The following is a 27938-nucleotide window of genomic DNA, read 5'->3' on the forward strand; positions in this document are numbered from 1 at the left end:
GCAGATGTGTTATCCGGGTCCTTGTGAGCGCGTCTAGCACTGACCTGAATCTGTATCTCGTTTAAGCGCATGTTTGGACGACATTGTCTTGTGTGAAATACAATTATTGACAAAACTGCCGGTTGCATATACGCTCTTTCGTAAAATGATATTCGCTTCGTGGTTGGGTAACCTTTCTTACATTCGAGTCTGGATGATCGCCGTCACAAACTGCCGCGATCCGGGTCAGCAAATTTATTTACCATATTTTTTGTATGTACTAGAGATCCTTTTGCGATACGAACACTCCATATGTCGGTGGCATATAATTACCAGTGCATCAAAGGGTCGACCATGATCTGATGCTGTTCAAAAGGCCCGCGAATTTGTCAGATTCTCTGAAATCTTGCTGGTCACAAGTCTTGCTCATACTGACCGAAAACAAACGTGCTTGGCACAATCAGTCTGCCATACAAGCACAAGAATGCGCTTCACTACACTGTTAGTCTGTAGAGAGGCGTTATTAGCTAACGAATCATAAACTTCGAGGTCGATACCATGACATCCACTCAGACCCTGAAAGAACCCTTCCTCAATCCTGCATGCACGACAATCCTCGTCACTGGTGCGTCAGGCTACATTGCCAGTCATATTGTCAATGAGGCACTCTTACTAGGGTACAGTGTCCGCGGCACAGCGAGGACCCAGGAGAAAGCCACGAAGACTCACAAGACTTTTCAAGATAACCCGCGCTACTCGACGGTCATAGTGTCGGACTTTGGTCATGCCAGCGAAGAGGTTGACGATGCGGTCAAAGGCGTCGATGCTATCGTACATGTGGCTGCTGATATGACGTTCTCGGGCGACCCGGAATCGATTCAGGGTGTGGTGAGAGGAACAGAATTGCTTCTTCAAGCTGCTGCGAAGGAGGAAAGTGTGAGGAGGTTTGTGCTGACGAGTAGTAGCACGGCTGCTTTGTGTAAGTTCTAGATGGAGCGTGCACGGCACGAGTTGCAAATCAGAATGCTCTGTAACTAATTAACAAACTCGTAGTACCACTACCCAGTACCGAGTTCACCGTCACCTGGGACACATGGAACGACATCGCTGTCGAGACCGCTTACAACAAGCGTGGCGAATCAATCGGACCAAACTCATATCCCTTCGTTGTCTACGCAGCCATGAAGACTCAAAGCGAAAAAGCTCTCTGGAAGTTTATGAAGGAGCAAAATCCACCTTTCACTGCAAATGCTATTCTACCTAATATGAACTTCGGTCGCATTCTGGATTCACCTGGTGCAACTGGCTCGATTGTCCCATTCATTTTCGAAAAAGGGGAACGACCACCTCTCACTCCGCAATACTTTATTGATGTGATTGATGATGCGAGGTTGCATCTCATTGCTGCTGTGCTGGATGAGAGTATCGTGAATCAGAGAATATTTGCCTTTGCGGAACCGTTCAATCTGAATGATTGTGTTGAGGCGATCAGGCGTGTGAGGCCGGACGTCAAGAGTGAGATGAAAATTGACGAAGCCGAAGGTAGAGATCTGAGCAAGGTGGCGACTGAGAAGGGCGCCGAGTTATTGCGGGCTTGGTATGGACAAAATGGATACAAGATGTTCGATCAGAGTGTGGCTGAGAATTTGGAGGGCTATTGAAGACGGTGATGTGGTGCACTGTTTAGGGAGCCTTCTTTAAGCATTAAGGCATGGTTGCGCGCCTACTAAAACGTGAGGATCTCAGGAGCAAGGAGCATACCGACTCCGACAAGGGAGAATTGCCACAAGATTGAAAAGAGAAGCACCATACTGACCAAAGCTACGAGCAACAGGAGCTCGAGCTTGTGCACCATCTCACGTCCACTTCTTGCGCTGACCTTAGAAGCGGTTGACGGTGTGCCTAGATAGTTGCTGGTTTCCGTGCCTTGCAGACTCGAGTTCTTTCCACAACTCTTGAGTGTTGATGACGGAATGCTGTAGGTATCCCCAAAAGGCAGACAGCTTGTCGCTATAATACTAGAAGAGTGAATATAGATCTCTCCATTTCTAGCGTATTGTTCGACGCTTGTTGTCCTCCACGTTGTGTGCTTCTGTCTGCAGATACCCGGTTCGGTTTGCGCCTTGGTTTGTAGTTCCAAAGTTTTGTGCTGTATTTCGAAGCCGACGAACAAACGTGGGTGGGGCTTCCGTGCCTTAAGGCAATAAAAGCTCTGAGTAAAGTGGTAAAAGTGAGATTCTTGTGATTTTCAGCCATTTTTACTCAACTTGGGTGTAAGAAATTTCATAGCCTCTTCATAGAGGTACCACTGCCGAAGAATACCGTTAGCTGCATTGACACTAAAACAAGGGAACAACTCACCTGGGCTGCATTGACGATGAATGCTCTCAAACTGCAAATGCCCAATCCGCGATAGAATCCAGTCGCGCCTTCAACACCAGCAATCTCACGCGCTATCTGCCAGGATGATTTCCGTCTGAGCGAAGTTTGATCTTCAGCATGTAGTATTGCAGTAGCTTCATCCACTAGCTGGGATTGAGTCTGCACTCTAGTCTTTATGACGTCCAGAGGGAATACACTTGCCCATGTTACGACCCCAGCTATTCCACCTGCAATCAGAACATCAAAAGCGGTTGGATCATGGAAAGGATCAATTTGTCTTGATAACAACATTCGCTTGGAAAGTTCGTACGACCAGAAATACCAAGCATATCCGAATGAATCACGCATGCTTGTGATAGTGCCTCCTAGGTATAAACCTCGAATCCCACTCTGCCTAAGCACGTGCATTGTTGTTGCATAAGACGAGCTATGGCCATCAATGTTCAATTGCGTTCGGCACTTGATAAGCTCGGTCGGTGCGGATACTACCCAGCATGCAAGCCCACCAATAGCACCAGCAAGCCAGATATTTCCAAGATCAACTCCTGCAAGCTTGGTTGGATCAAAGATTGAAGGGTCCATGAACTTCAGCGACCTGTTGAAAGTCATGAACAGCACTGAGTTTAAAGCTCCATACCCGAGCACAGGAGCTGCGGCACCCCGAAAGAGTGTAGTGAATCGTTTCAGCACATTGTCTTGCACATGTACTGCTGGGGAGGTGAAGATTCGATTTCCTGCCTGCAACTCGGTCTTTAGAATATCCAAGCGATTGCCTATACATATTCCTAAAGCACCGGAGCCATACGAGGCCCAGAAGTCAGCGGACATCTCTGATATAGCAAGCACGGCGTTAAGTAAGTAAGAGAGCTTCTATACGTAGCAAGAAGATACGTTGAGAAGGGTATAGTCACGTGCAAACGCGTCGCCTCAGAACGCGTGCCTGGGCGCGTTGAGTATTTCATGTACTTTCCGCCACACTTCTGGGCTGGAACTTCCTCAACTGGCAGTATGTCTGAGTGATCCTTGCTGGCTACTCAATACCGATTCCTCTTTTTTGGTGGTCTGCAATTCGTGTACCTGCTACACTTACACTCGTTGGTGCCCAGCATGTAAGGCTTGCATTTGCTACCTTCTTCTTTGCCTGAAACTGACTTGATAGGATACGTACCAAGATCATAGAGATCGATAGCAACAAAGAGAATCTACCACCAAACGCACGATCTGGTCGATTGACCGCTAGCTCAGTAACAGCTCTAGACCGATTGAGCAAGCCGTTCAAATGCCCAGGTTCACAGAACGCCCGCAAGTCAAATGGCGAGCCAGCGAGGAAGAGAAGAAAGGTCAACTATTCCGAGGATGCTGTGGCTGGCGATGACAAGGATACTGGCTACACAGAAGGAGGCGTTGTGCTTGTCAAGAAGTTCCCGGTTTTCCAGGTGAAAGATCGAGACACAATCTTCCGAGCACGATTCGCTGTACCATTGATCAACAAGAATGAAGGCGGTTGGGACGCCTCACGGCCTGCTCCTAGCTTGGGCATGCGCCGTGGCAATGGCTTTGTCAACAAACCTCTTCACGACCCAAGTGGTGAGTTCGCCATTGTCCTCTACGACCCTACCATCGATGAAAGGCCCGATCCTACGAAGGAGGAAGGAAAACTGAAAGAGCAAGAAAAGCCAAAGTTGGACGTTCCTATAATGCACAAGAGTCTGGCGGAGATCCTGGGTATCAAGAAACAAGTCGAAGGAGAGCAACCGAAAGTACCAGTAGTGATTGATCCTCGTCTGGCCAAAGTCCTAAGACCACATCAAGTTGAAGGCGTTAAGTTTTTGTACCGCTGTACGACTGGAATGATCGACGAGAATGCTAAGGGTTGCATTATGGCAGATGAGATGGGTCTCGGCAAGACGTTACAGTGCATTGCTCTGATGTGGACTCTACTCAAGCAGTCTTCACAGGCTGGCAAGTCCACAATTCAGAAATGTGTCATTGCTTGTCCAGCTAGTTTGGTCAAGAATTGGGCGAACGAGCTTACCAAGTGGCTCGGAGCAGGAGCACCAACACCATTTGCTATTGACGGCAAAGCGTCCAAGGAAGAGCTTACAGCTCAACTACGCCAGTGGGCAATGGCGTCTGGTAGGCAGGTAACTCGGCCTGTACTCATCGTGTCGTATGAGTCACTGCGACTCAATATCGAAGAGCTCAAAGACGTACAGATTGGTCTAATGCTCTGTGACGAAGGTCACCGACTTAAGAATGCAGACAGCAACACATATATGGCTCTGACAGGCCTCAAGGTCGATCGAAGAGTCATCTTGTCCGGAACACCTATTCAGAACGACTTGACAGAATACTACTCATTGTTGGATTTTGCAAACCCTGGCTATCTAGGGACCAAAGCCGATTTCAGAAAGAAATTCGAAATACCAATTCTCCGAGGTCGAGATGCGGCCGGCTCGGATACCGACAAACAAAAGGGACAAGCAGCAAATGCAGAACTCAGCAGTTTGGTTAAAAAGTTCATCATTCGCCGGACAAACGACATTCTGTCAAAGTACTTGCCTGTAAAATACGAGCATGTCGTCTTCTGCGAGCTAGCTCCATTCCAAATGGCTCTGTACAATCACTTCATCCAAAGCCCCGATATCAAGAGTCTTCTACGTGGTAAAGGCAGTCAACCTCTGAAAGCCATCGGCATTCTGAAGAAATTGTGCAATCATCCAGATCTGCTTGATCTGGCGACAGATCTACCAGGCAGCGAACATTGCTGGCCTGATGATTACGTTCCCAAAGAGTCTCGTGGGCGTGATCGAGATGTGAACCCTTGGTATTCGGGCAAGTTCATGGTCCTCGAACGGATGCTGGCACGGATCCGACAGGATACCAACGACAAAATTGTGCTCATCAGTAACTACACTCAAACTCTTGATGTCTTCGAAAAGATGTGTCGAGCTCGAAGCTACGGCTGCCTACGTCTGGATGGTACCATGAATGTGAACAAGCGGCAGAAACTCGTTGACAGGTTCAATGATCCCAATGGCGACGAATTCATCTTCTTGCTCAGCAGTAAAGCTGGTGGTTGTGGTATCAACCTTATAGGTGCTAACAGACTGATTCTGTTCGATCCTGATTGGAATCCAGCTGCTGATCAGCAAGCTCTGGCCCGAGTCTGGCGTGACGGACAGAAGAAGGACTGTTTCGTATACCGGTTCATGGGCACTGGCACCATCGAGGAGAAGATATTTCAGCGACAATCACACAAGCAGGCTTTGTCTTCAACAGTTGTGGACTCGGCAGAAGACGTTGAGCGGCATTTCACTCTCGAGTCGTTACGTGAGCTCTTCCAGTTCAAGCCGACCACAAAGAGTGATACTCATGACACCTTCAAGTGCAAGCGTTGCAATTCGGACGGTACACAGACCACCAAGGCACCAGCAATGCTTTATGGTGATACCAGTAGCTGGAACCATTTTGTGAATAGTGGGGATGCAGGGCCACTTGGTAAGATCCAGGACTTGTTATTGCGGCAAGAGGCATCGGAGAACGCTGTTACTGCTGTATTCCAGTATATCAGCCACTGATTTTCTTGTGACCCGAGCTCGATGAGATCATGAACATAGATAGCTTAGACATGCTTTCACCGCAGCAAATACAGCGAGTTTGGTACAAACCCTCACATAATACAACTTAGAACACAAGTCTGGGTGCCTCGTGACCTACTATTGCGCTTTCTGTACTCGCCGCACACCAAGTTTGGTAGGCTTGTCGTATCCATGAACCCTGTTTGTTGTGTTGCAGGAGCGCCGACAAGCGACCTTGCCCGATGAGGCAGACATGAACCACTCAACTTGAAACGCATTGTTTTTGTCCATGGTCATGTTTGATCGACCCCATTACTACCAGTACTTGATTCCATTATTGTAACACCAGATCTACCCGGCCAACATAACATTGGTCACATATCTTAGATACTCAATACTATCGACTGTTTGCCAACATACTGATATCGATGATTTCGTGTCTACCTCTGCATCATGGACGCCAACGTCCAACGCTTGCTAACAGATAAGCTCTACGACAAGCGGAAACAGGGGGCTCTCGAGTAATCGACCTGCACAATTTTTGTAGACAATCGCTAACTCGAATAGACTAGAAAAGCTGATCCGAGAATCACTCGCAACAAAGGACCATGAGAGAATACGAAAAATTGTCGATCAGTTGTGCCATGAATATGCCTATGCTGTTCACCAGCCGTATGCACGCAATGGCGGCCTCATCGGCCTCGCCGCAGCCTCTATAGCACTTGGTTCGGTTCGTGAGCCTCCATGTCAACATTGGCAAAGCTTACGGCGATTAGGACGAGGTTGCCAGATATCTGAACGAAATCGTACCGCCGGTACTCGCGTGCTTCACAGATCAAGATGCACGGGTCAGGTACTATGCGTGTGAGGCCATGTACAACATTTCCAAGGTGGCTAAAGGCGAAGTCTTGGTATATTTTAATCTAATATTTGACGCTCTATGCAAGGTAATGCTCATGCTCTGACATCTCTGGCCTAGCTGACAGGGATAGCTGTCCGCCGATTCTGAACTCTCAGTAAAGAATGGTGCTGAGTTACTGGACCGTTTAATCAAGGACATCGTTTCTGAATCGGCCGCTCATTATGTATCAATACTCAACTACGATGAACAAAGGCAAGAGAAGGTGGACAACGACCGGTCCTCACAACAATCGAGTGACGATATAACGCCGGCCTTCTCGCTCGCTAGATTCGTGCCGCTTCTCGAAGAGCGCATCCACGTTCTCAATCCTTTCACAAGGCAATTCCTTGTGGCTTGGCTATCTCTCCTCGATACAATACCCGACTTAGAGCTTGTTCACTATCTGCCATCCTTCCTTGGAGGTCTCTTCAAATTCCTTGGCGACCAGAACAGGGATGTGAACATTGCAACCCAAGGACTCCTAGAACGTCTACTCGCAGAGATTGTCAAAATTGCTAAGATCAAAAGAGACGTTGCGGAGAGCCGGAGAAGTCGTCAATTTGCTCGAGTGAGAAGGGATTCTGCAAGCCAAACTCAAGCTACATCTTCAGACGGTAGTGCCGTTGATGACAACGCTGTCGAGTCAATTTCTGATAGTGACGGAGAATCCAACGGGGACTGGATCCCTGGCCAAGACGTGGAGATTGATCATGCTGCAATCCTCGATATTCTTCTCAAGTTCGTTGATCCTTCGTCCAATGACGAGTCTTCGTCACTCCTGCGAATAGAGGGATTGCCGAAGCAGAAAGAAGAGGAAATTGGGATTGTGGCTCTGAGATGGATTGAGACTTTCTTCGAAGTTGCCTCTGACGATATCTTGACGTTTATTCCTAGGTTATTGGGACAGGTATTGCCTGCCTTAGCCTCTCAATCAGAAGCGTTCTCCACACAAGCCGGAAGCGTCAACCGAGCCCTGATAGACTATGTGATGGCTTACGAAGACCAGAACAAACATATTGAAACTCCTCCAGAGAACACGAAGGAGGTGGCGACGACCGGCACAACTGGCCACGGACATCAGAAGTCAATTGCTTCGATTACTGATCAGGACATAGCACAAATAGCGCCATCCGAGAACACAGAGCAGCCTAAAAGTGAAGAGAGGTCACCCGAGGCTGAAGAAACACAGTCCATCGAATTCAAGCACGAGCTAGATTACGCCGAGGCGGTGAGAGTGTTGCAGCTGCAGCTCCTTCACGAGAGAGAAGAGACGCGAGTTGCTGCTATCAACTGGCTCCGCCTCCTACACAAGAAGGCACCGGAGAAAGTGCTAGCTCTGCACGACGGCACTTTCCCTGTGCTGCTAAAAACGCTGTCAGATGCGGCCGAAGCAGTTGTTATACAGGACCTGCAGCTATTGTCTCAGCTCTCGAAGCACAGTGAGGACAACTATTTTTCATCATTCATGATAGCATTGCTGCAGCTTTTCTCAACAGATCGTAAACTGCTCGAAATTAGAGGCAACCTGATTATTCGGCAACTATGCATCAATCTCAAGCCAGAACGAATTTATCGAACCTTTGCAGATTGCATCGAGAAAGACGAAGACATTGAGTTCTCGAGCATCATGGTCCAGAATTTGAACAACAATCTTATCACCGCACCTGAGCTCGCGGAGCTACGAAAAAGGCTTCGAAACATTGACAACAAAGATGGACAGGCATTTTTCGTGGCGTTGTTCAAGGCGTGGTCGCACAATGCAGTGGCAACATTCTCGTTATGCTTGCTCGCGCAGGCTTACGAGCAAGCGTACAATCTTCTCCAGATCTTCGCTGATCTGGAAATGACTGTGAACATGCTGATACAAATTGACAAATTAGTACAGCTGCTCGAAAGCCCAGTCTTCACATGTGAGTCCGAACCATGTGATGCTTGAAGTATTTACTGATCTGAGCAAGTTCTTCGTATTCAGCTTCTTGAGCCAGAGAAATACCCTTACCTCTACAAATGTCTCTATGGTCTTTTGATGCTCCTTCCGCAGTCGTCGGCATTTGCAGCATTGAAGAACAGACTCAACAGCGTGAATGCGATCGCACTCCTACATGTGCCTCCAACACAGCCAACATCGGCTAGAACTTCGTATGTACTTCTACAAAAGCCCTACCTCACCCCTTTTCGCAAATCGTGGCATTGGTATTGAGTGCCTACTTACGAGCGCGACCACGTTGAAGTTTTGATGGCTAACGTCTTTTCCGCGAGCAGTGTTGCTGCCGGGTCTAGCATACCCGGATCATCGACAAGTACGGTAGGACGCTTGGCAGGCCGACGCGAGCCTGGACCAGGAAACATCAATACCACGGGAGAGGTCAGATGGCCTGAACTGCTAGACAAGTTCCGAGGCACACAAGAGAAAGCCAGAAAAAGGAATGAGAGACTGCTGCGAGGCGGAGATGATGACGACGACGAGTTCGAGAGTATGCCCAAAATAGAAAGACGAACCAGGGCTCCAACTCAATCAGCAGATACAGATGGTCAGCAAGGTAGGATGAGTGGTAACAGTGGTCGGCAGAGTGTTGACATTGGCCGACCGGGAAGTCGCTTGAGCATGGAGCGAGGAATGGTGGGCACAGGTGCAGGCTTCGGGTTGAGGCAGGCACCTAACAACAGCTCACAACGACCAGTTGGCACTAGAATTGAGAGACGACCTGACACAGTTCCGGCAGCGGGAAATAATGATATATACAGGCCAGCTCACAAGAGTCGGCACAGCTTGATTGGCAAGTTTGGGATTAGGAGTACAAGCAAGGACAAGGACAAGAAAGAGGAAAGGCCTGGAGGACAAGGAGGCGCTGGGACTGGATTTGGCGGAAGTGCATTGAAAAAGGGGCCTTGAACTCACCTGGATGATCAAGCTGGAAGGTAACAAGGAGCTAGGGTGTTCGGGAACTCGATGTAGCTTAGTCGCAACAGCAGCAAGCATCACTCTTTGCTGACCAGAGCCTCCTGCTCTCTTTCCCATTTCTCCCTAACTCTTCTTCTCATGCCTCCATGCACACCTCGACCCCAGATCTCACTTTGCTCAACTTCGGTGTCGTCTGTGGAAACCTTTCCGCCTCGTGATCCCCATGCATCAACAGCATCACCTTCGTCGGTATACTCGCCAATGACTTCTTTCTTCTCTCTTTTGCGCCGTTCCTTCCGCCGGCTTTCCTCCACCTTCCTCAAATACGCAGCGTAAACAGCAACTTCCGCAATGCCCACAACCAGTGCAGTCCCCAAAGCCACTAGTACCCTGATGCCATCATTTGGCCACCATCTCGTGACATGCCACGCGACCCACGCGCACATGGCCACACTGAGAGACATATTCAGCACGAGTGAAGGCGAAATATCGTCTGAACCATCTTCGTCCTCGACACCGATCTTCCCTGACAGAGCCTGCTGTGATTGTTCCTCGCGCTGTTTAATAAGCAGATTGTATTCCTTTCGTTCCTGCTCGACGCGCAATCTTTCCATTAGAGCCTTGTATTCCTCTGATGGTTCGGGTTTCGGCTCTGGCGGAGGTTTGTAGATGCTTGTTCCGCGGAGGAGGGTGTTTAGAGTCTTGCCGCTGTGTTTTGAGAGAGTGATGAGTGCATTGTGGGAAATTGAGTTGGCTGGTGTGGATGGGGTGGATGGGGACGACGGGTACTGGGAGTGGAAAGTTGAGTTGGGAGGGAGGGTGGAAATGGTTTCGAGGATTAGAGGGGTGGTGGTTAGGAGGACCATTGTGGATGAGTGAGATCAATACTGACCACTATGGGTCAGAGTATTGTGTGTATAAGGATGTGAGTGAGAGACTTGTTGACCATGTACTGGAAATATATGAGGTGAAGGTCAAAGTGAGGCAGTCGTGACCTGACCCAGTATTTTGGGGGTGGCTCAGGGCAAGCGCAGCCTAAAGCACAATTAGTTAGTGAGCAGTAAAGGAAGGTTCCTATGCTTAATCGTTGTAGAAGTGGTTATCGATTAGCGACGTCGCTGCCTCCACAATTTCGCAAACACCGACTGGAAGTACTCGTGCTCGTCGCGTCGGCCATGAATAGTTCCCAGTCGCAGTGCTGTGTTACATGATCAGAGCCTCTGTCTTCGACGATACTGGTCATTCAGACTGGTGACTACCACGCGATCATGCTCAGACGCACCTGCCAGATTGTGCGCGTAGATAGCAATTGCTGTCTGGACCGGCAGCGACTTTCCTCACCAACTTGAAACTTGACCAGTCCACAAGATGGCAAAGCTTTCCAAGGATAGAGCTGTTACCTCGCAACAAGACAGCTCTCACTTGAGTACTCCTCTGGTGAGCCGACCTCCTCCAGCCACAAAACCCAACTCGATGCTACCACCAAAGTCGCGACCGAATACAGTACCGAGCAAGCGACCACAACCCAACAATGCGGAGGGGAGTCCTGCGGTAGGATCGAATCAGAAGAAACGCAGGCGACGTGGAAGAAAGTCTAGCTCAAGAGGATCGTTCAGCGAAAATGCTACTACAGCTAGTGAAGATACTGCTACCACCCGGAGCACGAGGTCTCTTGGTAAAGATGCTCAACCAAAGGGCTTCTCCGTGATAAATCCAGCTCTCAATGAACTCCGCCAGCAAACATTGCGCGACAAGGAGCCGGAGATGTTTGGTGAGTATGCAATGAGCGTCGCTAGTGAATCCGAGACGGATGCAGCAACACCTGTTCCTTCACGCAAACGCAAATCAAGCCCACCCCTCAGCGTAAATTATAGAGCAGCTCAGAAAAAGCCCGCAGACAATCAGAATGAAGCTCTCGTTAAAGACATACCTCATCCTGCAGTCAAACCGCAAGTCATTTCTGATGTGGCCTCTTCAATACCAGTGGTGTCCGAGAGTCCAAGTGTTGAAATTACGTCTCAACCTGCCCCTGTATCAAGAAAGCAACCCCAGAAATTGTCCAGCAACAGACATCCATGTCCTCTTCGGGCGGAGCATAATTGCACACGAACTTTCGCCGACCTTGAAAATGCCCAGCGTCATGCTCGGGTGCATAGCCAATCTCTGACTTGTCACATCTGTCAGAAGACTTTGTCACGAAAAGACAAGCTCAAAGCACATCTTAAAAACGTCCACACCCCTGAAGAAAGAGCTGCTGCCTCAAATCAAACAAGTGCGGGTGGCCAGCTTGTGGCCAATAACGGCACCAATGGCACCTCGACCACTTCGCTGGTCGCAAATGGCAGCAAAGAGGTTGAGCACTCGCCTTCCAAAGACGAGAGTATCAGATCAGATCCATCGCGTGATGTGCCCGTTAGCACCGTTGAGCTTGCCGGTGAAGTTACCGATGCCGAGTCTGAGACTGAGACAGATTCTGGTAAACAAGAGACACACTCCGAAAAAACAAGAGACACCACTGTTTCCTCAGTAGCGACGAATCGTGCCTCACAAGAGGAGTCCAGCCAGGATGCATCGAAGCAGGATTCACCGGAGATGGAGGACGATGCCTCTCCTATAAACTCCACTATTCCTGATATGCCTAATTCATCTTCTGCCACTGATAGGTCATCTTCCGTAACCAAGCTGTACAATACTACCTCGGCGTCATCCAAGGCCATCAACGGCGTCAAAAGAAAAAGGCATACGTCGTCATCAACGGCTTCGGGGTCGAATTCAGATAGACCAAGCAAACGCCCAAGATCGGAAACCACACCATTGCCGGGCAACAATTTGTCCAATGCTAATCAAGAATCCGACACGAACCACTCGTCACCAGCAGAAGCCAGTACAAGATTGCAGAACCAACCATCCTCCGCGGTAAACCAACAAAGTTTGCAAAGCAAGGCCGGCTCGACTATCTCCGTGGCTCAACCTAAAGAACGTAATATCCGCACTTCATCCTCTTGTAGTAATAGCACAGCACACGAGGGTGGTTTGCAGGATGGAAACACGGATTCGGAATCATCTGTGCAATCCGACGCTGAGGCTTCAGAGGCAGAAGATAAGACACGAAGACTTAGCACCAAAAAGAAACGGCTTGTTGGAAACCTCAACAATGCCTTGTCGCGGCGTCAATCGTCGTTCGACAGCCATGTTGAGCGCTCTGAGACTGGGTCGAATCATACAAATGCAGGCACGTCAAGTCGGAAGGAATTGACTATCAATGTGCCTCATCCTCCTCCTCCTAAGAAACATAAGTTTCTACCTGCTGCTACCAGACACCCTACTGCATCTGCCCAGCAACCGGAAAAGAGACGGCCTAGCCCAACCTTAACACAAAAGGGCAAAGAAGCTGCTGATCAGCGAAGGTGTTTCAGATGTTGGTGTAAATCGTCGCGGTGTGACAACGCAAAGCCTAGATGTAATCACTGTGCAAAAGGAGGCAGGAATTGTCAATTTTATAGCATGACTAGAGAGGCTTTCGAGAACGAGAAAGCAGATCGAAAGGCGGCTAAGTCAAATACAGCAAAGGCAACTGCCACCTCGTCACCTAAGCCTAAACGGAAAGTGAAGGACAAGGGTCTGTCGGCTGTGAGTGCATCCGCTGCCAACAAAGATAGCAAGTCTATCGAGGAATTACAGCAAACCTTGGATGAAGAGAATGATGACACTGACCACGAGCCTAATACAGGACCAAATGTTCGTCACAAAGCAACAACCGTAGCTCGACGGACCGCAAGCTTGTCATCAAACAAGAAAAAGAGTGCCACCATTCGCAGCGAGTCTAGCGTCAACAACAATTCTGTTGCGGTCAGCAGCGATGATTCTGCCTCTGAGGCATTCAGCAAAGATCGAAAAAACACCCGCCGTCCACCTAACTCAGAGTACAACTTCAAAGAGCTGGCGAAAATAGGTGAAACAGGAAGGATGAGTGACGAGGAAGTTCATATTCTGCTCTCTTGGCGAGACTCATTCTGTGAGGAGCATGGTTTGTCTCACCATGAGTTTAATGAAATGATGGAAGTATCTTGTCATCGAGGCACAACTAGTTGGCGCTACAACTTCATCAATAAAGATGAGTTCATGAGACAATACTATGATCAGCTACCACATCGCAATCGTCGGTCTCTGCTTCGCTTTCGTGAACGCCGTTTTCAGAACGTTGAACGAGGAAGCTGGACAGAGGACGACAATAAAGAGCTTCGACAGCTTGTCGCACAATTCGGACCAAAGTGGGTTGAGATAGGCAGGATGATGGGTCGGACTGCGGATGATGTAAGCCAGCGTTGGCGGCACAGACTAAATTATGGCCATGAAATGCGCTCAGGCGAATGGACTGATGACGAGATGCAGCAACTGGAGAATGAAGTAGAAGCTTTTGCGGTTTCTAAGAACACGACTACCGACGATACAGATCTAGTTATCCCTTGGCAGGCCATCAGCACAAAACTTGGTAATGGCAGGACTGCACAACAATGTGCGAACAGATGGAGACTTAGTACGACAAAACTGGTTGGCAGTACGTACGTGAAAGTTCCCCATAGCGGTCGTATCCCTAAGTCTGTCACCAAGGCACCGAGAACACCAAGCAAGATGGAACAACGTCTATCTGGCCACAAGAAAACCTTCAAGTCAAAAGCAAGGATTGGAGACCGGTCGAGCTCGGCTAGATCGCAACCGAACGATCGGTATAAGTCTGCGGAGCGTATTGTGGAATCAGATGAGTCAGAAGAGGATGTTAATGATGAGGATACCAAGGATGAGGGTGATGCCAGAAACGAGGACTCCAGTCCAGAAGACGAAGCAAATCAAGGTTCTCGTCAATCGGAGCAGTCAGACACAGATGCTGAAGAAGCATCGCCAGCCAACCAGGAAGACGATGAACAATCGGACGATGGTTCAGACCTTATAGAGGTCCAGGAGTCGTCTCCTCAGCCGCGGCCGTCGAGTGCAAGACTCTCACAAAAAAGCAAGCCTAGATTTACGGCAAAGATGATGCCACCTCCATCTCCTCCTAATCGACCCCAGCAAAGTGCCGATAAAGACACCCAAGAACTCATAGTACAAAAGTCAAATCAATCAACTCCTGTCAAATCTCGGAATCCATTTCAAGGTGTCAAGCCTCAAGGCAATCAGCCGAGTCTCTCCCAGGTATTTGCAGACACCCAAGCTCAGTCTAGTCAGCGAACTATAGGTGGACGTTCTGTCAGATCCCGTGTTCCTGATAGCATTGCTGAGCGACCTAGTCCAGATACAAGTATTCGGCATCGACCTCTTTCGTCACAATCAAAGCAGGCGGAGTCCGACAGCTCTGAAGAAGATACAGAGGAGGACGAGTCTGAAGGTGCTGATGATGAACTCAAGAGTCCAAACTCTTTCAGATCTGCTAGGGAACAGTCTGAAGGGTCCAAACATGAGGTCGATGGAACAACCAAGGACAACTCGAAGCAAGGTCAGGATACTCCGTCGAACTCTGAGAGTAGCAGTGACCCAGACAATTCTGGTTCTTCATCCTCGGACGAAGACAACGCTGCTCCAAACAATACCAACGGGCTATCACAGAACGCGTTCTGGACTGCAGTCAACTCCTTCACCAGCAGGTTCATACCTGGCAGTCAGCGAAGCATGACAGAAACACAGAAGGACAATATGCGAAAGAACAAAAGAAGATCTCTTGCTGACGCATTGAACCAGAGACATGATGAAGACGAGAGTGATGAGGATAGTGATGATGGATGATTAGTACAATTGCTATTTCACTCGCACGTGCTTCACGTACATTACGTATCCGTAGCATTCGATTACATAGCTTTTGAGACGATATGATACCCATTGTATGATACCAATGGTCCTCTCGTGACCTGCCAAGCTGTTCAACATGATGTTAAGCGAGTGTATGCATCAAGCGATTGGCGATGTTCCTCTTTATCAATAGTTGCATGCATATACGAAGCACAAAGCCCTTCCAAGCAAGGACTGGTCATGATGTCTTCTCGTCGCAAGGTCACGGTCACGTAAAGATTATCATGCACCATCCGAGCATATAAATTCGTGGCATTATGTATATGCCTTGACCTCTATCGACGCTCGAATGACTACGTTATTTGATGACTCACACAGCATAGAAATTCCAAACACCTCAACACATACACATGTACACACTGTCCGATCTTAGTCCCTTGATCTCAGAGCATAAAGAAGAAAATGGCACCCCTCATCCTAAACTACAACACCCTCGACGTCTTCACCATAACCCCCTTCACTGGTAACCAACTCGGCCTCGTCCACCTTCCCTCTTCCCCTTCCCTCTCCCAAGCCCAAAAACAACAAATCGCTGTAGAATTCAATTATAGCGAGACAGTCTTCTTGCACCACAAAGACTCCTCCAATGATGATGGAATCTACGAAGCACAAATCTTCACCCCGAAATCCGAGCACCCGTTCGCTGGACACCCGACCATCGGGACCGCAGTGTGGGTTTTCGAGAATTTAGAACCGCGAAGAGAGGAGATTGTGATTAGATTGAAAGCTGGGGATGTGAAGTGTCGGTATGAGAGGGGGAGGGGGTTGGCAGGTGCGAGGATTCCGTTCGATGTGCGGGTTCATGGGAGGGGCGTGGGGTGGGACAGAGTTGTGGAGGTTCAGGAGGGTTCGAAGTGGAGAGATACTAGTATGGGTGAGGGAAGTACAGTGCCATTAGTGAGTATCGTCAAGGGTATGAACTTCGCACTTGTAGATCTAAGCGCAAATCAAAAGTTACTGGATCAAGTCAAAGTCACGAAAGATGATATCCTGCGATATGAGGACTTGGATGAAGGTTGGCAGCAGGAGGGATTACTAGGGAATGTGTTTTACTATGTACGTCCGGAACAAGACGACAGGGTTGTAAGGATCGCGCAGCGGGTCATTGTGATTGAACTTGAGGATCCGGCTACTGGGGCGGCCAGTGCGGCGTTGACTGCGTACTTGGCGTTGAAGCGTGGTGGTGCAGGGAAGAATTATAGTTTTGAAATTGATCAGGGGGTGGAGATGGGGCGAGCGGGCAAGATATTTGTGGAGGTGGGGTTGAATAAGGCTGGGGATGGGGTTGAAAGCGTTGAGTTGAAGGGACAGGCGGTCGAAGTTATGAAGGGGACTTTGAGGATGCAGGTATGAGGAGGTATAACGGGCACCTCATTGTGCTGTGGCGTCTATCCCGGAAACAAGCTGGGGAAACACATGATCAAAACGTGCAGATCGTGCAAGGGGCTCATAGGCAATGTTTGTTGCTTCAAAGGGTATCGTAATTTGATCATCTGGCTACCTCTTGCCACTGGCTTGTGCCTAATTCCGACTCCAGAGCATCATTTGTATCAGCTTCTTGGACGCCGTCAGCGTCATGTGAAGTTTCCTCAGCTTCATCGTCACGTCCATCACTCACATCTTCTTCAGCAAAACCTACTGTCTTTCTTCCTGCTCCGTCTTTATTCTTCGCAGGCTCAATGAGCACATCTCCTCTCCAAGGCCGACATCTGGTCACAGTCTCACCACATCTCAGACAAGACCAGCCAGATCCTTCTTCGCCTTCGATCTTAGTGGCTAAGCATACGTAGCAATAAATACACGCACAGGGCATCGTCTCGTAAGGATTCACAATATCTGTCTGCACACTGCCGATAATGCCACCACCTGCGCCAACATTAGCGCCCAGGACTTCTGCTTCGGAGGTTGTGCCAGGATTCTGCTCAGCGTAGCAGATGGCACAGGTGCGCTCTGGTAGGAAGGCAAGCGGGCCGTGCTTCTCCTTTTCCGCGTGATCATGAGGGCTATCCGGATCAGATGTGACTGATGTCTTAAATTTCCGCCAGGCGCGCGACAACATGCGTCGCCAGCGCGTTATGCCGACGAGGGGAAGCAGGAAAAGGAGGAATTCGGTGAAAGCGTGCCAAACTAGTTGGCGATTGAGGTACTCAAAGCTAACTTCTCGGTGTGTCTGGCTATTTGGCGTGACTAGACGTAATCGTAGTAGACGATCTACAAGAGTTCGGTAACGGCCGTTGATGAGGAAGACGAGGAAGGAGGTGAATGCTGCAATATTGTGGATTGTGCTGAGTTGAGAGGATATGCGGCTCAAGCGCTGGACAAGAGGGCTTGGTCCGGTGTATGAGGACTCAGCCTCGACCAAATAGTCGTTGTATTTGTCCCAAGCATACCGACCTAGCACTGTTATGAGACCATGAAGACTCTTCTGCGCTCGCGAAGGTTTAGCAAGTGTACCAGTAGACGTTATCTTGCGGGCGTCTGTATAGCGTAAACCCTGCAACGAGGCACCATAAGAGGCGTCATTGTCCCATATGCTCAACTTGAACAATATCGCCCTCAACACGAGTAAGGTTTCGTGCGCATAGTCATCTTGTAAATGGGGATTGAAGTATTTGAGCGCATCGGCGATCTGTGACTTGAGTAGAGTAAGGAGCTCTTCGTCGAGGAGTTCAGCATCCACCTGACCAACCCGAACAGTAGGTTGAGTGCCTCGACTGTCAACAAGAACGGTCCATAACGAGGTAAGAGGTTCGGCAGTGCGATTGAGAGGAAACGGAAGACGGCCGAGGGCTGAGTCGTTGGCGAGCCTCTGTTGCACTTGATGCGCTGCTGTCGCTTCCTGCCGACGTGCTTCTTGCCGAGCTTGTATACGTTGTTGAGCTGCGGCAAAACTGCCTCCAGAGGACATCACGATACCATTGTTGAGTGAATGGTAACGAAATGGAAGTAGAAGCAGGAAACAGATTAATCACAATCACATGCCGAGGCAGGCGGCACAAAACAAGTAGCTGAAGTGAGACCCATCTTACGGGTAGATAGCGGTAACTTTCACTTGCTTCACATCCGCTTAACGGTGAACGCGTCGCGAAATTTGCCCTGAGGCATCTAGAAAACAATACAGTCTGACCTGTGGTACGAGCCCTCCAGGAATATGCAACAATTGAGGGTTCTGATTGACGTGCAGACTCGAAATCAAGGAAGTTGAAATGATAACTTCTGAACATGCCTTCGTTCGCGATAGAGGCTGAAGGTGAGACGGTACCTCTTTCTGTCCAGGACATCTATCAGACCTTAGTGAAGACTGCTGGCTCCCAGGCAACACAGCAATCTCTTCAAGTTTCAGCCAAGCAGCTCACCAACTGGGAGAAGACACCGGGATACTACTCTCTGCTGCAAGAGGTCTACTCCGATTTTAGCCTCGACGAAGGAGTTCGCTTTCAAGCCATAATCCAGCTCAAGAACGGCATAGACAGACACTGGAGGAAGACTTCTCATCATGCAATTCAGAAACAGGAGAAACAAAAGATAAGGCTGAAGGGCATTGAAATTGGTGTTCAGGAGCCCAAACCTACATTAGCCCTCCAGAATGCTCTTATGCTCGCTAAGATTGTCCGGATTGAATTCCCTCACGATTGGCCAGACGTTATTTCTATCTTGATACAGCATTTACGAAATACTGGAGATCAGAGTGCAAGTCCAATCTATGTCCGCAACACCCTGAATATCGTACTCCAGATTATCAAAGAACTTGCCACAGGAGCATTAATAAGGACGAGAAAGAGTTTACAGTCAGTGGCTTCGGAACTGCTGCATGTGCTTGGTCAGCTCTACTTTGGTCTGGTGGAGAAGTGGAGGTCTATTCCTGACAGCTCTACTATGCTGAATAGTCATGCCGCATTGAAGACCTTGAGGAGATTGTTGGTTTTTGGCTTTGAGCACCCGCATCGTGAAGGTTCCGTCAAGCAGCTCTGGCAAGTACTACAGGAACATAGTGATTATTTCCTGTCGTCATGGAATACAGATCTGTCTAATATACTGTTGGTTAAACACCTCTTCCAAATCAACAAGCTCTGGCTTGACATGTCCAAGCAACATCCAGCCTCCTTCGTACTGCTTGGTTGCATGGACATTCTTAGACGTTCTTGGACCCTCGTGAATGGCAACAATGCAAAGGAAGCATTGAATCCCAATTTCGACTGGTCCGTGCACAGCAACGGTGATTCCAGTGATGAGCAACTACCTATTGAGAAGATGGCCTTGAAAGCGTTGTTACTCTTCCGGTCGTGTATCAAGATGGTCTTTAATCCAGTGCACACCTTCAAATACCAGTATCCTGACGATAAGGAGGATAGAAAGCAAGCTGTTGATCAGATTAGGTCTCAAGTCTTCACCAACGATTTTGTCTTACAGCTTATGGAAATTCTAGTAACGCAATATTTCGTCTTACGACCATCCGATCTTCGAGACTGGGAAGAAGAACCCGACGAATGGGAGAAACGCGAGGAAGAGATCGCAGATGCATGGGAGTTCTCCATACGATCCTGCTCAGAAAAGCTATTTCTCGATCTTGTCATACACTTCAAAGAATTGCTCGTTCCACGGCTACTCCAGGTATTCCAACAGTATGCAAACGTGGACAACCATGAGGTCCTCTTGAAAGACAGCCTGTACTCTGCCATTGGAACTGCCGCCGCGTGTGTAGAGGATGTGCTTGACTTCAATAGCTTCATCCGCAACACACTTGTGCCAGAAGTGCAGATGGACCAGCCGAATTACAATCTACTGAGACGACGTACTGCTATGGTACTAGGTCAATGGGTGCCCATACAGCCTGAACGTCTAGATCGAGTGGCTGTTTACCAAATATTTGCTTACCTTCTCAACCCTACAGACAAATTGAACGATCATGTGGTTCGTGTCACTGCTGCGCGCCAGCTAAAATTAGTCTTGGAGCCTTTTGAGTTCTCAGTTCAGGATTTCCAGCCGTACGCAACCACTATTCTTGAAAATATTATGCGCTTGATCCAGGAGACTGAGCTATCAGAGACAAAGATGGCCTTGCTAGAAACAGTTCGAGTCGCTGTCACCAAGCTCGAAGATCAAGTCGAACCATATGCAGGAGGCATTATGTCGATACTGCCATCGTTGTGGGCAGAAAGTGGCGAGGAGCATCTGATGAAGCAGGCCATCTTGACCATGATCACAGCCATAATCAATAGCCTGCGTCAGAAAGGGACATCTTATCATCGACCTATCTATCCTTTGATTCACGACTCGGTACAGCCCGAATCAGAAGCCAGCGTGTACTTACTGGAAGAAGCGCTTGAGTTGTGGTCAGCACTCATAGCACAGACACCTACAGAGAATCCTCCCACTGAGCTGCTGGCCTTGTCCATTGACCTTCTGCCTTTGCTTGAACTTGGTTCGGATCACTTACGCCAGTGCTTTGAAATTTTAGAGTCATATGTCGTTCTCTCGCCCGCCACCATTCTTGATCCTCAAGTGTTAACACCACTTCTTGTTTCACAGAAATCAATGCTGCCAATGCTCAACTCCTCGAGAGCGCGCGATGCAAGCATGTCGCCACGTATAATACAAACTCTTGTCCAAACACTATCTGTTCCGGGATATTACACCAACGAAACACAGCAAAATGCCCTGCAGCACATTTTGACCAGCATGGCACACACAGACTACCTGCGCTCGCTAATCGCAAGTTTGCATGAAGCCTATATTTACCATCAGAATCCACGGCCCGATCGAAGGCCACCAGAAATCATTGGAATAGGAGAGACGTCACTATTCACCCTTCTCAGCCATATTATCCTTGCAGATCCATCGTTGTTCCTGTCTGTGCTTGGTTCAATTCATAATCCAGAGAATACCGGAGATGGGATATTATCATGGCTATTAACAGAGTGGTTCCATCAGTACGACAGCACGCCAGACACCCTAAGACGTAAAGTGCAAGTCTTGGCACTTACGTCTCTTCTTTCTGTTGATCCAGCTCCAATGCCTCTGCTAGCCTCTCTGCAATCGCTTTTCAGTATCTATACAGATACGCTAACCGAGCTAGCTGAAGGGACCGCAGAAGAGAATCGTGGCGATTATCTGTACTCGCCGGCCCAGCCAGGAGGGATGCTTCCGAACTGGCCAGAGACAGATAGCCCAGAGGATGTTCGTAAGAGACACATGACAAATTGGGAGGTAGTCTATGTTATCAATACCAGAGAATTTGTGGCAGAGAGACTGAAACATGCAATACAGAACTGTGGTGGGCAGGAGGCGTTTCAGCAGCAGTGGATCACGGAAAGGATAGATCAAGATGTGGTCAAAGGATTTACCAACCTGGGTCTTCTTTGATCGACGGTGCTGTACTTGAAGCATTAGCTAGGTTCAAGATCCAGGAACAGCGGTGGGTATGAGACATCCAACAGTAACAACTTGTGAGTTTGGCCGGAGTTCGATATAGGATGGGACCTTCTCCTGCGTGAGCACAAAGGCAAGGACAAGAGGTCGTGCCCTCCTTCCAATACTACCTACAGCTTTAGAAACCATTTTGAACTAATCTCATGACCACCGACAAGCCGTCTCTATTGCTTCAAAAAGCTTGTGCCTGCGGGTATCCTGAGATCTCGTTCCACAGCACACATTTGGGTCCGATCGTGCATTGTTGTCATTGCACCATTACTCTGATAGGCCAGATACATTCTAGCCCTGGTCAAATATTTTCTCTGACACCTCATTCCTTCAATCTTCGAAAGACTCAGTATGCTCTACAAACATCATATGCTTTCGTGCTCACAACACTTTCAGGCACAAGGGTGAAGGTTCCAGATCTGGTGTAGAAACGGACAGAATGGACATATATACTCGATTGGTACAACGCGTCCTGGAAAGCTCCGAGCTCGGCCAAGCACGCCTGCGGAAGGTTGACGCGGGGTTACCAAAAATGTTGCGAAACTTTCCAGACACAAAAGCACCGAATTTATCCTTGCCTCTGCTCAAAGATTGACATTTCTCTATATTGAATTGCTTTGAGAATTGTGCTTCAGATATTGCAAAGCAGATCTACAACAAACATGGGTTCTATCGACACAAGCAAGACATATGCTCTTCCTGAGAGCCACAAGGATGTATGTGACTCGGTCCGAGAAAGCTGAGAACAGACGTGCTAATATCTGACCAGCTCATGGAGAAGCACTTACCTGAGCTTGACCCGGAGGTCGCTGAAATCATGGTATGAATACCCCAGACTCAATGAGACCATATACTAAGCGGACTACAGAAAAAGGAAATTCAGCGACAACGAGAGTCGATTGTGCTCATTGCCTCTGAGAACTTTACCTCTCGAGCCGTCTTCGATGCGCTTGGTTCACCCATGTCGAATAAGTACTCTGAAGGATATCCAGGAGCAAGATATTACGGTGGCAACCAGCACATTGACGCCATTGAGCTGCTATGCCAGGCGAGAGCATTGAAAGCATTCAGCCTGGACTCCGAGAAATGGGGTGTCAATGTTCAGTGTCTTTCTGGCAGCCCAGCCAACTTACAGGTCTACCAAGCTATCATGAGGCCGCACGACCGATTGATGGGTCTCGACCTGCCTCATGGAGGTCACTTGTCTCACGGTTACCAGACACCACAGAAAAAGTGAGTAGAGAAAGGACTCAGACGTGTATCATGGCTAACCAGATGCTCTAGGATCTCCGCTGTTTCTACCTACTTCGAGACCTTTCCATATCGAGTCAACCTCGAAACCGGCATCATCGACTACGACAGATTGGAAGAGAATGCTATGATGTATAGACCCAAGGTGCTCGTGGCAGGAACCAGTGCATACTGCCGCCTGATCGACTACGCTCGTATGCGCCAGATCGCAGACAAGGTCGGTGCTTACCTCGTGGTCGACATGGCCCATATCTCCGGTCTGATCGCTGCCGGCGTAATCCCGTCTCCATTCGAGCACGCTGACATCGTCACAACTACAACCCACAAGTCCCTCCGTGGCCCCCGAGGCGCCATGATCTTCTTCCGCAAAGGTGTACGCAGCACTGACGCCAAAACCGGCAAGGAGATCCTCTACGACCTCGAAGGCCCCATTAACTTCTCCGTCTTCCCTGGCCACCAAGGTGGTCCCCACAACCACACTATCACCGCCCTAGCCGTCGCCCTCAAGCAAGCAGACACCTCCGAATTCAAGCAATATCAAGAGCAGGTCATCAAGAACGCCAAATCCCTCGAAAACGAATTCAAGAAACTGAACATCAAGCTCGTAGCCGACGGAACAGACTCCCACATGGTCCTTCTCGACCTCCGTCCACAATCCCTAGATGGTGCTCGTGTCGAAGCCGTCCTGGAACAAATCAACATCGCCTGCAACAAGAACTCCATCCCAGGCGATAAGTCAGCCCTAACGCCATGCGGTATCCGAATCGGCGCTCCAGCTATGACATCTCGTGGCTTTTCCGAGGACGATTTTAAGAGGGTAGCGCGCTACATCGTGCAGAGCATCGACTTGTGCAAGAAGGTTCAGAGTGAGTTGCCTAAGGAGGCGAACAAGCTGAAGGACTTCAAGGCCAAGGTTGCCAGCGAGAGTGTACCTGAGATACTGGAGTTGAGAAAGGAGATTGCTTCGTGGGCTAGCTCGTTCCCTCTCCCAGTGTAAGTGAATTGTGCAGCACGAAAACAGTACAGGTTTGATGAAGATTTTTATAATGTGGTATGAAGATTCAACATGAGGTGATTGAACATTATAGGACTATGACATATCAGTGGGCAGGCGTTACTCAGACAGGTGCAATGGTGTACAGGCGCCTGAGTCAAAAGTTTACCTTCGACTTGCGTCCTAAAGGTAGCTCAGGCAGATCTTTCAACATATAGATGTGTCTTTGCTTGAGACAAAATTTGAATATCGTGTGAGCTACACCGGTAGCTTCAGGTCGAAGAATTAGAATCTACGCGATGCAGGGTTGCACAATATAAATGCTACATCCAGGGTCTGTCGATACTCGCGATCGAATCTCCCAGACACCTCGAGGAAAGCATGGGATATCTTACAATTGCCTCTCTGTACATAACTCTTTTTACCAACATACATGTTTTGATCAGTCGTCTTTATCTTTCTCGCCTCTACTGCGTCCACCCTGTCGCCCACCCTGCACGTCCTTGATACCCGCTATCAAACTAAGTTGTTGCAAAAAGTCCTTGGCTCTCTGTGCCGGATATGTCAACTTGCCCTGTTGAGCCGCCTCTTTTCTCAGTCTCTGACCTTCCTGCGCAGCTTTTGAAAGGACGCCACTGATCAGGGCCACTGAACGCGGCGAGTCGTCGTTTCCTGGTATGGGGTATGTCACCCAGGCGGGGTTGACGTTGGTGTCGACGATGCCAATGGTGGGTATATTGTAGATGCCGCACTCGTGCAGGCAGACCTCGTTTTCGACTGGATTGAGGACGATGACGAGGTCTGGTCTTAGAACGCTGCGGTTCTCGTTCTCTAGTGCTTCGGCGTATTGACTTAGCTCTTCGTCTTGGCCGTTGACTACTTTGATGTTGGCTCTGTCGAGGATTTGCTGGCCGTTGGTCAGGCTGCCGGGGATCCAGCGGGAGAAAATGTGGTATGCTTCGGCGCGCAGGGCGGAGGTGACGACCACGTCTTTGGTGTTCTTCTTTGTGCCGACGAAGAGGATGATGCCACCTCGGCGGGCGACTTCTTGGACGACGCGAGCGGCGCGACGGAGGTAGGAGAGGGTTATCTCGAGGCTAATGATGTGGATGCCGTTGCGGATGCCAAAGATGTAGGAGCTGTTTCCAGGGTGCCACAGCTGGGTGGCATGGCCGAGGTGGCACTGGTTTGCGAGGAGCATTTCGAGGGTAACGGTGGAGGGCATGGGAGGATCTTCAATGATGGTGCTGGGATGGTAGACACCTAGCATTTCTGTACCATGAGCCGTGGCTTCTTCCTGAGCTGCTAGAGCGGAATTCATCGCTGCGAGACTAGGGTATGGAGCTGGAGGCAGCGCGTCCTGTCCAAGGTATTGCGGCGACTTGTCAACGGGAATGGCGCCATCGTGCTGTGCTGCTTGCATGGACAGTACCTGGCCATGGAGAGAATTGAGTTTCTCAGCTGCTTCGCCTACACTCTCCTCAATCCCAGCCGTGTTTGGAGTACTTTTGTGGCCAACAGCATCGAGAAGAGATGATGGTTCATCAGGATGGCCTGGTATCGATCGTATTGCTTGGTGGTCTGTAGTAGAAGGTCTGTGTACGCGACTGTCTATATTGATCGTGTTTGCGTAGAATCTCCTCCACTCCTGTTTCGTCGACCTTGGTATCGCTGTTCGGCCTGCTTCACAATCAATTTTGAGACTTTTCCAATGAGTTATGGTACATACCATGCCGTACGACAAGCTGCCGTAATATCATTGTGCCGTTTATGCTACCACTCGAGACTGATGCTCTTCATTATTGGGAACTTTCGCAGCGCCAGTCCGCAAGTGAGCAAACAGAGCAAACACCGAGCAGGGCACTCGGTCCCTAGTATTCGAGTCAATTCATGCACTTGACCACTAATCCTACGGCACCAATGTTCTCATAATACCACGAACGCTGTCTTCTACATCGTATTACATCGACCTTGATATTCCTGTATAGTGATGAAATGCTTTATGTTTCAAGAAACCCAGTCGCACATGTCGACAGCAGTCACTACCTGATCAGGATGAGTCGTGCCTGCCTGATAAGCACATATTGACCCGTCGCAAATTCAGCTGATCGCAAATAAGAAACCCTTCACTCTGACCGTCACGCTTTGTTCCATTCCGTGTTTTCCTGCCTTCACCCGCTATACCTTATCACTGATCCGATGACCTACCTAACCAAGATGCCTTTCCTCAACCATGATGCCGATTCTCCTTTCTGAAGCAAACAAATGTCTTCCAAGAAGAGGTGTTCTTACTTTTACGCTACCAATCTTGGTTCTACAAAAACACGGTTATGCTCACTCCGTTGACTCTGACGCCCTTGCAGTCTCAACCACTGACTCATATGCCTCTAATCCAGCAGGCTGGTCTTCCGCATTCGACGCCACAGATGGCATCTATTTATCCCTCCTATCAGGTACGTTTAACATTGAGAATCCCAGCACAGGAAGCCAATACTGAACCGAGCAGCAGAATTCCCAGCGGCGCAAAATACGGAGGTCGTTCAACCCTGAATTTTCCAAACGCTATGGCCGAGCTACCTTTCCACCAGAGAAACTCGTCAAGTACAGTCCGAGATGGGGCTACGCTAGACTTTTCAACTTCCCTTATCCTGGTTCTTCGTTTCGTCCACGGATGAATACAATTGTTGTTCAAGTCCATGGTGTTGCAATTCCTAACAGCAGGACTGATCCTACTGGTCGAGCTGGGGCAGGAATCTACTTCGGTCGAGACGACTGTCCTCACAACATGAACTTCGCTCTTCAGCCTTATATGGTGCAGACAGCTAACAGAGCTATTCTCGAGGCTGTTCGTACCGCCCTCAGCGAGCTCATTTCGATGCGTCACACAAAGCTTGATCCTAGGTGGAAAGAGGTTCTGATCATGACCAACAACGATTATGTGAAACAAAGCCTTGACAAATGGGTATGGGAGTGGGAGCACAATGGTTGGCAACGTATGGGCAGACTCGACAACATCAAGAATTTGGAGACCATGAAGGAAGTACACAATCTGCTAACCTACATCGAAACCATGTTAAACATGGCCGTTCGCTTCTGGAAGGTCGATCGCAAGGATATCTTTGGTGCTGATCGTTTGGCAACCCAGGCTCTCTCCTTGTTGCCTTGACACGACACGCGGGAATAAAAACCATGAGAGTCAGCAAGTGATCTTGTAGCGAACCTTGTCGCTCTGGGATGGGCTTCCCTATTGTCTTCCTCGAGACTGAACGGGAGATAAGGTGTTGCCAGGCAGTTCGTACCATCGTCTCGATGAAATGATTTTCGTTTTCACCTGGCCAGTGTAGGCATCGGTTTGAATATTTATACCCCCACAGACGCAAGATAAAAGAACCAGTGTACGGTGTGGTCCTGTGCTCCATGTCCTTCGCAGATGTCCTTGTGATACGCGCCCTTGCACTTCGTGCAATTCAGCCGTCAGGTGATCAGTATGAGCAGTAGCAACCCTGCTCAAACGATTGGCTGGAACGTCCTCGCCAAACGTAAAAATTCCCTGTGCGCCAATCACAGCTTTGCTTGCGACATCGTCCTCAGCTGGCCTCAGTTCTGCTTCTTACGATTTCTAGAATATCAATCAGTCTCTCTTGTCACACATTACATCTTACTACCTTTTGACATTCTCTAGATCAT

The 27938-nt window shown here is 49.0% G+C and overlaps 10 protein-coding genes across 10 annotated transcripts; 7 read left to right on the plus strand and 3 right to left on the minus strand.

The window, feature by feature from the left end:
- Positions 1-537: 537 nt before the first annotated feature.
- On the plus strand, positions 538-1640 carry LTR64_001338 (uncharacterized protein; the record flags this gene model as incomplete). The annotated part of the gene is made up of 2 exons (XM_064895719.1): positions 538-958; positions 1033-1640. The coding sequence occupies 2 exons, from the start codon at positions 538-540 to the stop codon at positions 1638-1640; spliced, it is 1029 nt and encodes a 342-aa protein (XP_064758406.1).
- A 1328-nt stretch (positions 1641-2968) lies between these two features.
- On the plus strand, positions 2969-5942 carry RAD54 (DNA-dependent ATPase protein rad54; the record flags this gene model as incomplete). The annotated part of the gene is made up of 2 exons (XM_064895720.1): positions 2969-3215; positions 3541-5942. The coding sequence occupies 2 exons, from the start codon at positions 2969-2971 to the stop codon at positions 5940-5942; spliced, it is 2649 nt and encodes an 882-aa protein (XP_064758407.1).
- Positions 5943-6395: 453 nt separating this feature from the next.
- Positions 6396-9736, plus strand: LTR64_001340 (uncharacterized protein; the record flags this gene model as incomplete). Its single annotated transcript, XM_064895721.1, has 6 exons — positions 6396-6463; positions 6510-6672; positions 6719-6853; positions 6935-8753; positions 8802-8982; positions 9106-9736. 6 exons carry the CDS (start codon positions 6396-6398, stop codon positions 9734-9736), a joined length of 2997 nt encoding a protein of 998 aa, XP_064758408.1.
- Positions 9737-9822: 86 nt separating this feature from the next.
- LTR64_001341 (uncharacterized protein) lies at positions 9823-10611 on the minus strand (the record flags this gene model as incomplete). Its single annotated transcript, XM_064895722.1, has 1 exon — positions 9823-10611. The coding sequence occupies one exon, from the start codon at positions 10609-10611 to the stop codon at positions 9823-9825; it is 789 nt and encodes a 262-aa protein (XP_064758409.1).
- A 502-nt stretch (positions 10612-11113) lies between these two features.
- On the plus strand, positions 11114-15523 carry LTR64_001342 (uncharacterized protein; the record flags this gene model as incomplete). The annotated part of the gene is made up of 2 exons (XM_064895723.1): positions 11114-13152; positions 13249-15523. 2 exons carry the CDS (start codon positions 11114-11116, stop codon positions 15521-15523), a joined length of 4314 nt encoding a protein of 1437 aa, XP_064758410.1.
- A 1552-nt stretch (positions 15524-17075) lies between these two features.
- On the minus strand, positions 17076-18494 carry PEX2 (peroxisome assembly protein (Peroxin-2); the record flags this gene model as incomplete). The annotated part of the gene is made up of 2 exons (XM_064895724.1): positions 17076-17362; positions 17393-18494. The coding sequence occupies 2 exons, from the start codon at positions 18492-18494 to the stop codon at positions 17076-17078; spliced, it is 1389 nt and encodes a 462-aa protein (XP_064758411.1).
- A 314-nt stretch (positions 18495-18808) lies between these two features.
- On the plus strand, positions 18809-21949 carry LTR64_001344 (uncharacterized protein; the record flags this gene model as incomplete). The annotated part of the gene is made up of 1 exon (XM_064895725.1): positions 18809-21949. One exon carries the CDS (start codon positions 18809-18811, stop codon positions 21947-21949), a length of 3141 nt encoding a protein of 1046 aa, XP_064758412.1.
- A 719-nt stretch (positions 21950-22668) lies between these two features.
- On the plus strand, positions 22669-24254 carry SHM2 (Serine hydroxymethyltransferase, cytosolic; the record flags this gene model as incomplete). The annotated part of the gene is made up of 4 exons (XM_064895726.1): positions 22669-22722; positions 22776-22826; positions 22875-23239; positions 23291-24254. 4 exons carry the CDS (start codon positions 22669-22671, stop codon positions 24252-24254), a joined length of 1434 nt encoding a protein of 477 aa, XP_064758413.1.
- A 439-nt stretch (positions 24255-24693) lies between these two features.
- Positions 24694-26011, minus strand: LTR64_001346 (uncharacterized protein; the record flags this gene model as incomplete). Its single annotated transcript, XM_064895727.1, has 2 exons — positions 24694-25832; positions 25981-26011. The coding sequence occupies 2 exons, from the start codon at positions 26009-26011 to the stop codon at positions 24694-24696; spliced, it is 1170 nt and encodes a 389-aa protein (XP_064758414.1).
- A 621-nt stretch (positions 26012-26632) lies between these two features.
- Positions 26633-27417, plus strand: LTR64_001347 (uncharacterized protein; the record flags this gene model as incomplete). The annotated part of the gene is made up of 2 exons (XM_064895728.1): positions 26633-26704; positions 26761-27417. 2 exons carry the CDS (start codon positions 26633-26635, stop codon positions 27415-27417), a joined length of 729 nt encoding a protein of 242 aa, XP_064758415.1.
- Between the last annotated feature and the right edge of the window lie 521 nt (positions 27418-27938).

The sequence above is a fragment of the Lithohypha guttulata genome, assembly GCF_036872675.1.
Source record: "Lithohypha guttulata strain CCFEE 5908 chromosome Unknown scaffold_1, whole genome shotgun sequence".
In the NCBI taxonomy this organism is placed as follows: domain Eukaryota; kingdom Fungi; phylum Ascomycota; class Eurotiomycetes; order Chaetothyriales; family Trichomeriaceae; genus Lithohypha; species Lithohypha guttulata.